Source organism: Neodiprion pinetum, chromosome 3 (assembly GCF_021155775.2).
Source record: "Neodiprion pinetum isolate iyNeoPine1 chromosome 3, iyNeoPine1.2, whole genome shotgun sequence".
Lineage (NCBI taxonomy): Eukaryota > Metazoa > Arthropoda > Insecta > Hymenoptera > Diprionidae > Neodiprion > Neodiprion pinetum.
The window spans coordinates 6,744,619-6,755,499 of record NC_060234.1 but is presented as its reverse complement, the minus strand read 5'-3'; the positions used below and the strand labels follow the sequence as shown (position 1 = coordinate 6,755,499).

The window sequence follows — 10,881 nt, the reverse complement described above, 5'->3', positions numbered from 1 at the left end:
AAGTTTCGATAGATTAGTGCATACAATATCATTTTTATAACGTCTAATTGAACAATTCACGCAAATTTCAATATTTGCATGACGTTACCTTCAAGTGATTTCAATTTTTGGCAAATATCTATAAAAATCAGACCTACTAGTACTCCTCCACGGGCTTGGGGGTAGTTCCGATTTGATTAATTCGGAGCTAACAATAACAAAAACAATAATAATAATAATAATAGGAGTAATCGAAATTAAAATAGTGCACAGTATTAAATGATTCCTGAGAGTGAAAATAGAAACATAAAATTATTACTTTAATACGTATCATTAAAAAGTTCGTCTCGCGTGTTTGCGGTTATTCTTTTCTCTCACAATCAGTTAGGTGCCATTTAAAAAAAAAACGTCGATTCAATATGTCGATTAATTGCCAAATAAACTGATCTGCGTGTGAAGCGTGATGGTTATAACATCACAATATCATTTACGATGATTGCATATCCATATAAGTATAAAGCTTAATTAACCCTAGAATTTAGATTCATCATTTTTCGACTTCAGATTCCGACTTTAAGATCAGAACAACTAGCGACATTTTGGGACTTTAAGTATCACAAAGCATTGTTCAAATATCGGTGTATATAATTTAAGTAAAATTCGGATTTGTACCAAGCAGTTTTGTGTGCTGTTTTGTCTCTTTAACAATTATTCTTTCAACCTGCTTCGGCATGACTATTAGATTTATGGATACTATTATAGTTTTTGACATAATGAACGATTCAGTTGAGACAATGAATTTTTGTCTTACCGTTATATCGCGTAATACATAATACATGTATAAGTAACACTTCTAGGCATTTTGTTTATTTTAAAAGTTGATCGGAAAAAAATTTATTCTACAGTTACATATTTGTGTAAAATAGTTATAAATGTTTCAGCGAAAGTTGACTTGACGAATGACGGATGAATTTTAAATACTGCAGTGGGTAAGAAATTATTGAAAATATATTAAATCTAAACCAGATTCCGTTAAATTTGGATTTGCAGTATCATCAATTCCCAATAATCTTTCCTAACTTCTAATAATAATTACGTAGAACCTCATTTCGCGATTGACATACTGTGACCAACGAAAAACGACGGTTTTTATTTCTCTTATAACTTTGTGATTTTCGTTCGAAGGGCTTATACGCAATTAGGATTTCTCAAAAATCGATTTTTTTTTTTAATTTGATTTTCGCAATGTACATATTTTAATAATTCGAATATACCCGCCAAATAGACACAACGAGAGGTGATCAGAATCTGATCCATGGAGTGGGGACACGTGGTGTGTTTCTTCATCAATTTCGACTATATTCAGAAGAAACGGCTCTCTTGAACAACGACTCTCTTGGAGGAACGAGGTACGGAGGTTCCCGTCTCGGTAATCGCACATCGGATATCGAAGATCGACTAATGTGTTGTTAAAGCAAAGTTACCATCGAGATAGACATTTCGAAACTAAAAAGCAAAAACTACAAAAACCACGTAAAAATTGAAGAGAAACGATTTAAAAGAAACAAAATAAACTCAGTGAAATCCAAGAGTCAAGTGCATCGATGAAAAGACAATTATTTACAATTTTAACAATATATATCATTTTCAAGAATTAACACATGGAATGAATGAATGATGAACCGGATGAACGAATGAATTTTAAACTTTAATACGGCTCGTGTTTTATACATCGATAAAGAAAAGAATGTGCTATGTTCATCGTACCTTGTAAAATATGCGTAATGCTTACTCGTTAATTAATTAACATAAATGTCAATAAATCCTAATAATATATATTCAAGTACCTATATACACAGAAAATTTCATGTCGATCCAACAAATATTCTCAAAGTTACGCACACATTTGCAAATATTGAAAAATAACATTTTATCCAAATGTAGCTGATTTTTCTTCGCAAGTTTTCATCACTTCTTTCGCATTAGCAGGGAGAATTGTGATACCCGCGGAAAATTCTTCGAGAATCTTGCCTTCGATTACAACATTTTTTTTTTTCATCAAAACGAATGGCTCTGTGGGTGATGAAATAATTCAATTCTCCATCACTTAGAATAGAATTGATTTTCACATTACAGTGAGAAAGAACATATTTTTCGATCTGAAAATTTGAGTTCATCGGAGGATTGAGAGGCTTGATCTTCGGTGAATCCGGTCGTGAATATATCGGTAAGTTCGCTTCCCAGAGACAGTGTCAACCTTACACCGAAATATTACGATGCCAGATCGGATTCGGATTTCGGATCCATCCACTTTCTAGGCCAAATAGAATTTGTACTTCGGGTTCGATGTTGTGCAACTTTGATCGAAATGGTCAGTAAAATCTACGATCATCGATCGTCATCTTAAATGTTCTTCCGATCTCAACAGTCTGCATTAGCTTATTTTGGCCATCAAGATATGATTCTTGTAATCGCTGCGTGTTGACAATCTAGACTGTAAGAAATATATCATTACTTGCTTCAGCAGTAAAATATATTAGCTACTGTAAATTGAAATTTATGTCTGTACCATCCTTGAAAGTAGACAATAAGTGAGGAAATCGAATATTTTTTACAGCTACTAGCTGAAAAATAACTTTATAACGGCGTGATTTTCCGCAATAAAAATTTCACCTTAAACACGCTGAATCAACGAAATTATCTGATGCTTGAAGTAAGTTCATTTCTTTAAAGTTTGTAGAAACCAAACCGCAAACTAAATAACTCTACTTGCAAAAAAATGAATTCATGAAATAATCGGTTAGCGATAAATAAATTTCTGCCACCGATCCGTACTTACCACCACAGCAGATAATGTAGAACATATTTACCACATGAAATTGCTGCTGCGACGGTATAGAAATATGAGATATTTATTTACCTGAATTTATACTGAAAAATCGAGGTCCATTATTCGCGCACCGGACACCTGCAGAAATTCATGAACACTAACCGTCAATATTCCCTGAATTCGCGCCTTGCCGAGCGAGCTGCATTACCATGGAAGTAACTCCGTCGGTAAAATTGGATTATCAGCAACTGGCTTCCGCCGGATGAGAATAAGATTTTGAAATCGCTGCGACTCTGAAACTATACACAGACACACGTTAATTCGTATCGCATCGCTATCGAGTAGGTCCAGCAATCAATCGCTTCGATCCAGTCGTCGTGTTTTGAACGTGGGCTTAACACGGCGATGATAATGACCGCCGGCATCCTCGGTCAGAGGCGTCAAGGGTGGCCGGGCGTCAAGGGGCCGAGAGAGAGAGAGAGATAGGTAGACGGAATAGGTCGATGTTTTCTGGACGATGCGTAAAGGCCAGCTACGCAGGCGCACCGTCCGAAACGAAGGTTATAAGTATATGCGTTAATCCTTACCGAGGTGAAGTTGCTGCTCGTTACCCGTGTTCGCACGATGGCGCAAAATGTTATCAAATCGGGAGCTCGGACAACTTTTATTCTATTTATTACTATCGGAGTATTTCACTTAGCGAGCGGCAACGCGCTCGGAGTGTCCGGCAGGCCGGTTAGCATCGCCTCGGTGAAATTAGTCGACGAATCGTCGTTGCCGTCGGAGTTTTCGGTAGCAAATCCAAAGCCCGGTAATTCACTTTTCTATATTGAGGTTACTGGCGCCGGTATTACCGAAGATTTTCCCCTGGTGTTGTCACTCGACCAAAGTTACTGTGAGGTTAATTACAATGGGAATAACCAGCTACGTCAAGTGTCACTCGACCGTGATGGAACCCGTGCTATTTACGAGATCGACTATCAACAACCCGAACAATTTAAGGTTACGACCGTCTATTTTTGCCTCCAACGGAAATCACGCCTTCAACATGTTTGGGTTAACCTGGGCGCGGATTATTCCGTCATATTATACGACCGATCGTAAGTAAACATGCGCTTTATTTATTCTTCATCATAAATCGGCGAATGCCAATCTGGCATATCCACTCTCCGTCTCTCTTTCGTTTTATATCTCGTCGTCGTATTTTTTTTAGAAAAAAACTGCCGCTGCGTAGCGGGACATTCGATTTGTTAATTTCACGTTATACGCTACCACTCGTTTCATATCTCGGCTAGCTGTCGCCTCTCCATTTCCGACGAATATTCATCCATCGAGAGATTACAGACACTTATCAGCAGTTTATGCCGCTCCGAGTGTGGCTGCGATTAAACTGTTACGTTGGCAGTTTTGAATCAGTTTTAAAACCGATGACGCGAGTCAGTTTTTTTTTCCCCTCTTTTTCTACTCTTCGATCGTCGATTGTTCCTTTCAGAATCGAACCACCGTGAATTACGTTTGCAATTGTCAAATTCGGCAGAGTTTAAAAATGCGTCGCAGAACGTGACAATATCAAGCTTTATGAAAGTTGAACAGAATTTTATCCATCTGAATTCAATTGAGATTCTTTCAGTTATTTATCTTTTCGGAAATGTTGCTTTGTTGCTCCGTTGGTTGGATGAAAAAATTGTTTCTGATGTGTCAGGGCTGATTCACGATTTCCGAGTAGATTCTTTAAAAATTGTCTGAAATCAATCTTCAATTATATTAATCATTAATTAACAAGTTATCAACAGCAACCTGCAATAATCATTTTGCATAATAAATGATTTTGTGACGAACGTGAAATTCATTCTTAGTACACAGTTTCTAGATGATTCGTTCCCGGACAAAACGATCTGATAAATATTTAAAAATTGGAATAATCGAATGTTTTTTTTCCATTCGAGGGTGTTATTATAAAGTTTGTTCTTCCGATATTCGTTCAATTAAATTCAAAACTTGTTTCACTTCAGTCACAGTTTTTTTTTAAAGCTTTGATTCATTTTCATTTTTCGTTCCCCATCTGACATAAAAACGTTGACGATGCATTAAGAGCTTCGTAGCTGTTTGAGATAAAGCTATAATTACGATTAGAATTTGGCCGTGATATTCGGTAGCAGCTCATGCGCGAGATGGAAACTCGATTTCCAATCAACATCAGCAGCGACTGACAGCAAATTCGAAGAAATGTAATCAGGACAACATCGGTTGGTCAAGAAGAAATCTGCGGCATAACACAACAAGAGGAGGCTACCAATCTCTCCCGAATTTATGTAACGCGCGTCTAATCCTGTAGAAATTTTTTTCACCCACGCTTATACCAAAAACGATGTAAATAAACGTCTCTGAGTATTGCATAACGTAACGTTTCGGATATTGCAAGTAACCTCAGAAATTTATCACGTCCCAACTTCGTTCTAACCATGGTATGGGCGGTTGATTCAAACGATGGTGTAAAAATCCTTGTTACGTTATTGTATCACCCATTGTTTATTTACGTGCAAGGAATATCCGAGTCGTCGATTATAAATATCGACCCGTAGACGTCAACGATGAGACAAATAACCATTAACAGAGAGATTGTAGCGTGCATTCGTGGTCGCTGTTATATTCTTAACTTGTTTAATTGCGAAATCGAACGCCCCAGACTTGTTTTGTTTGTAACTCAACATCTATCAACATCATCGTATATATGAATATTATGTACACGTTGCTGCATTTCACGACGTATAAATGCATGGCTGCAACGCACGTGTTATAATCTAATACGATTTCAGTTTAACCAACAACGCGAACGAGCGAGAATTCTTCTTCATCGTTTCTCTGTGGCGCAGTAAACTCCCGGTATTAACGGTCCACTTCTTTTTTCTTTTTCTTCCTCCTCGTTCTCAACTTTGAGGCCACGCGTCGCCCAGTTCTACTTTACCGACCGAAATTACTATCCAGAAGGGGAAACTCTCCGTGCTGTTTGATGCAGCCAGACCAAGACTTTGGATCGATTTTCTGTTTCCCCCTCGATCGTTCACCCTGTAGAATAGAATTACTACGCAGCGTCTAGAGATATCTGGCACAGAAAATGGAGGATAACAATTGTTACTTTCGTTGAAATGATTTCAGTAATTTTATTATGAATTAATTTATGGTCACGCCCATCGAGTAGAGATAAGCTGCAAAGTGCGAAGACGAAGCTTACAATAATCGTACGTGGTGGTCGCATTGATTCACAATAAATGAGTGAGCTATTGAATTTTACCGAATTTCCGAAGAAACTGAAATTTGAAATTCAAAGTTTTACATCTGTCTACGAAATTCTAACGAAATACTTGGCGTTACAGGCTTTGTATGCGTTTTCGGCTTTTAGTGAAAACTCGAGATGAATAAAATGTAATTTGTAACGAGAGATTGAATTTCTTCGTTCGGCACTTCGATTTTAATAAACGACAAATTAACGAATCTGAAAAAGGAAAATGTTTTCATTAAAGACTTCATTGAACGCCATCGACGATTCTTAAATAATAGCCAAACAGTAGGTTAATGTTTAATGAAGTAAGTAGATTAACCGAATTTCGATAAAACGTTGTGCATTCCACACACGCAAATTTGAAATTAAACTGTGAGCTTCAACTAGAAATGTCGAATCGTCAACTTCAGAGGGATCACTTAATTGTAACGACTTTGAAAATTCCCGAAGCGTATAATCTCGATTGACAAGTTTGTAAGAAACTGTAGCCGCGATCTCGGTTAAAATTAATTCTTTGCATAATAGAAAACGATCGCTAGATAAAATGAGATATTAAAATCGTCACTTGGATGAAGAATAATGAATCGATGATTTTGGAAAAATATTTCAAGTTTTGTCGAAAACTCTGGTCGAGTTGTTTGTAGTGAGTATATAATTCAATATGAACGAAACGCGCAGTAAATCTTCGAAATTTTAACGACGAATGTTCCACTTTTACAAAAAAAAAAAAATCAACCTGAGGATAGTCTGAGATTAAATAACCTGTGACAAATCAAAACGTGCTTATATTTTGAAAACTCAACTCGTCTGAACTCACTCTAAAGTTGCAAAATATATATTATAACTCCAACCTCGTACGCTTTTGGCATTTTAATAATTGACACTCGTGGTGTCCAAACATATTATACTTATTCGATCCAAATTGATCTTAAAATTTTTTTGACCAATAAAAAATACAATGTACCGTTCGAATGTCGAAATTTTAAAACACCGAGTCCCTGAAATTCTGCCAGTAGACACTAAAAAAAAAACTTCTGAATGTCCATGTCCATTTTTTGAAATTCAGTTAGTAAATAACATTAATAACAATGAAAACAAAAGTCGGGTAATTTTTGAAAAATTATCATTGTTTTTTTTTTTTCTAAATTGCGAACGAAGATCTAGGAACGACGATTTTTCGTTTCAACACCCAACAATCGTCGTCATTTAGAATATTTAAAGAAAATATGTATGTACTGAAAAATGTAATTCATAAAAACTGCTCCGTTATTCCTACAATTCATTTTCAATACAACAAAAGTATGTTTTTTGTTCTGTCGCTTTTTCCTCTCGGTGACTGAAAATCCTTATACTCACAATCAGTTTGAAGGATCTTGAAATGCGTAGAGCGTTATGAATAATCAAGAATCATTTTACACAGTGAGAATGAAATAATAAGGAAATTCGAGGTACGAGTCATCGACGTAAATCGAGGAACACGATGATGGAAAAGTCGAGACTGCGACGGCGAAAATTTTCCGTGTAAATAAATAAAGCATGAGAATTTGGTAAGCGCCGCAGCTGAAAATCCATCGTGTGATTCTTTCCGATTGTGTATTATTTAAGAAACAATGATTCAGGTCACACGATACATTGAAGAAAAATTCTTCCAGCTGTACAACCGGTTTAACAATAATTTCATACACATTTCACGCAAACTTGTGTGCGGTGCGATAATTTATTTCTCAACAAGTAGCATGCGTATAAAAATTAACCATCAGTGTCCGCTGGTTTTTTCATATTTTTTGCTGGATATGTTATTAAATGGAGTAACGAAATGAAAAAAAGCAAATTGTCCAAACATTCGTCAGAGACTGACTCTCCTCCACACGTCACTGTGTAAAAATAGATGTGTGACCTATATCTCTCTCTCTCTCTCTCTCTCTCTCTCTCTCTCACTCTCTCTGTCTCTTTCTCTCTCTGAGGTTTCTATAAAGCGCCTACACGTATGTATGCAAACGGGGTGTACACCACATTTACGCACTGATAGTCATTGAGGTGTCTATACATCGTACATCCATACATGTGTTACAGTGTATTTATTCAATTCACAATGTTTCATTGTTTCCATTCACATGTGTTTACACGTATACATGTCTCCACGTATATTTGTACATCGAATTCGGATACACACGATGGATATTCATGCATACCTTACCAATCTGTGAAAGAACGAAGTTCGTTTGTAATATAATTCAGTTGTGTCTACACAAAAAAAATTAAAAAATTTCTACGCACATGCGAATGCACATTGTGAAAAAAACTATCCAAGGCACGTACATCCGTGTGAGAAATGGATTTTATTCTCTTTGTCTCTGTTCTGTCTAAACATATTCCCTTTTGTTTCAACGCCTGATTCAGTGATTATCATCGTGACGAGGCTGAAGTTGTATGAAAGTAACGTTACCGCAACGAAACGTAGGAGGAAAAATAATCTTTGCTTTATTGCACTTTACCGCGTTTCAGATATTCTTAAAATTACGAAATCACGAGTCTTCCGAATCGCGAATCGCTACAATAACGTTGCTAACTTCAGACTCATAAAAAAAAAAAAATGAGAGCCAAGTGCGAGTTTAAACCCAGTGAAACATATTTTTTAAACGCGCAGTTTTTGTGATAAATTTCACCCAAACATTTTACTTGACGAATTGTTCGTTTTTTTTTTTTTTTTGTTAATTTTTTTTAGCGATTTCTAATCGTTATTAGAAAGATCGATATTTTGATTTGTTGAAATTGATTTTAAACAGACTCGCAAAATTGATCGGTAAAAATTATTAATGCAGACGAATTGTCGTTTGTTGTTTAAAACAAATGAATCTTAATGTTTCTTTTTTTGAAAATTCCTGCGGGTTAAACGTGGCCGGAAAGATAATTTGCAAAATATGTAAAAAAAAGGAATCCGCGTGCAGGATTTACACACGCGTCGCTTGTTTGTATGTTTAATTCTTCGCCGAATACCGAACGATATTTACGTGTATCCATAAATAACATCCAAGCGGTGATAATATGGTTTGTTGCTTTTTCCTCGTTTCGATATCTTCACATTTTCTACATAATAATTAGCTCTAAATCAGTGGACGGAATGTTATCGAATTTTTGCTCCGAAATTTCCATCATCATCGTTTATCATTGGCGATTGAGAAGTTAGGGAAAAGAGAAAAAACCGTTTATAAAGTCTGCAGCAGTGTTATTTTCATCGATAATGGTAAACACGAATTAAATGACATACTTAATATGTGATAGAAGTGAATCTGAGCAAATTTGATTAACGCAAGCTAACATGTCAACAATTCGAAGATTTGTTATTAAAAAAATCTTTCGTAATCATTAAAATATGACGTTTTTAAACCGATTCCACTGTTTTTGAACTCATTCATAAAACATTAATGAAATTTCATACGTTGTATTACAGTTATAACGCGCAAATTTAGTCGTACAAATCTATTTTCATCCACTCTGGAGATAAATATTTGTGAAGTATTTTTCACGCAATCTCTGAATATTTCCGTAATAAATAAGATGACCCCAGAAATATATGAGAAACGGTACAAAAACACCAGAGTTTAATAATCAAGAACGTTCTAATTATAAAATCCTTTTCTCAAATAGTTTAAATATACATCGAATTTTTTTAAGTACGTTAATAACGTTGTCGGAAATTTTCAATACAGTTTTTTCTATCTTCCTAATCTCCGATTCACTGACTATTTTGGATTCCAAGCATACATTCTTAAAAATATTTAATATACAAGATTTCTAAATCGATGAAAAATTGATTCCGCCGTTGGCTTATAGAATCGTGTAGCTCATAGATCGGCTGAAAATTAAGTCCAAGCTCGTAAGCGTCGTGAAAGAATTCGAAAAGTTCTGAGACTCGTGCAGCTTGTGGTCATTGTTCTTTCACTTTATGCTCAGAAGTCAGAAGTCAGACGTTACATACCTAGACTCACTCTACAGGGTGTCCAGCGACCGGGGATTTGAAAATGTCCTTTAAAATGCTGTAATTTTACAAGAATTCAATATATCAACAGGGAATTTTCTCGCGAAATTAAACTTGTGTAAAATTTTTTTCTAGGTCTAAAAATGAAAGCCCTTAATCAACACATTTCATACTAGAATCATATCTTCGAAGTGTTACAGGCATAATAACTAATCTAGTTATATTATATTAATAAATATAAGCTATAAAGCTAAACCCTGCTTTTTTTTCGAGAAATCCAACTGATTCGGAAATTTATGCTCATCGAAGTGCGTATTATTTACAAGTATCGTGTCTACGTAAATATTACCATTTGGAACAACTAATATTCAGTAGCCATGCGGCTCAAAATATTGTTACGAATGTCTGGGAATTTAAAAAAAAAAAAAAAAAAAGGACCAGGAATTATAGGGGAATTTTGAAATCCGGTATTGCTGGACACCCTGAGTTTCCGGAGCCTTGAAACATGCCTGTTTAAAGATTACCGTTTGAAATAATTAATATTCGGTATTTATGCTGCTCAAAATATTGTTAAGAATATCTGGGAATTTTTTAAAAAAATGACCAGGAATTATAGGGGAATTTTGAAATCCGGTATTGCTGGACACCCTGAGTCCCTGGAGCCTTGAAACATGACGACGGCCACCGGCTACCGACGATATTTTGTAGAAGGCAAAGAAAGTACTGTTATGCAATGTCTCAGTACTTACTGTCGTCAGTAAACCATCAGCTCATCCCGTTTGCCGCTGTTGCCGTGGCGTTTGAATAACGCAT

General features: G+C 35.8%; 1 protein-coding gene and 1 long non-coding RNA gene across 5 annotated transcripts in view; one reads left to right on the top strand and one right to left on the bottom strand.

Moving 5' to 3' along the window:
• Nucleotides 1-747: 747 nt before the first annotated feature.
• Nucleotides 748-3,470, bottom strand: LOC124215365 (uncharacterized). Its single transcript, XR_011176549.1, has 3 exons — nt 3,397-3,470; nt 3,001-3,108; nt 748-2,473 (listed from the first exon to the last, which is right to left on the bottom strand). It is a non-coding gene; the product is annotated as an uncharacterized lncRNA (long non-coding RNA).
• Nucleotides 3,434-10,881, top strand: part of uex (metal transporter uex) — a 48,896-nt gene continuing 41,448 nt past the window's right edge. For all 4 annotated transcript variants that reach the window (XM_046618681.2, XM_046618683.2, XM_046618682.2 and 1 more), the window contains exon 1: nt 3,434-3,909. In XM_046618681.2, the coding sequence (XP_046474637.1) occupies nt 3,434-3,909 (476 nt within the window). The remainder of the gene's footprint in view (nt 3,910-10,881) is intronic.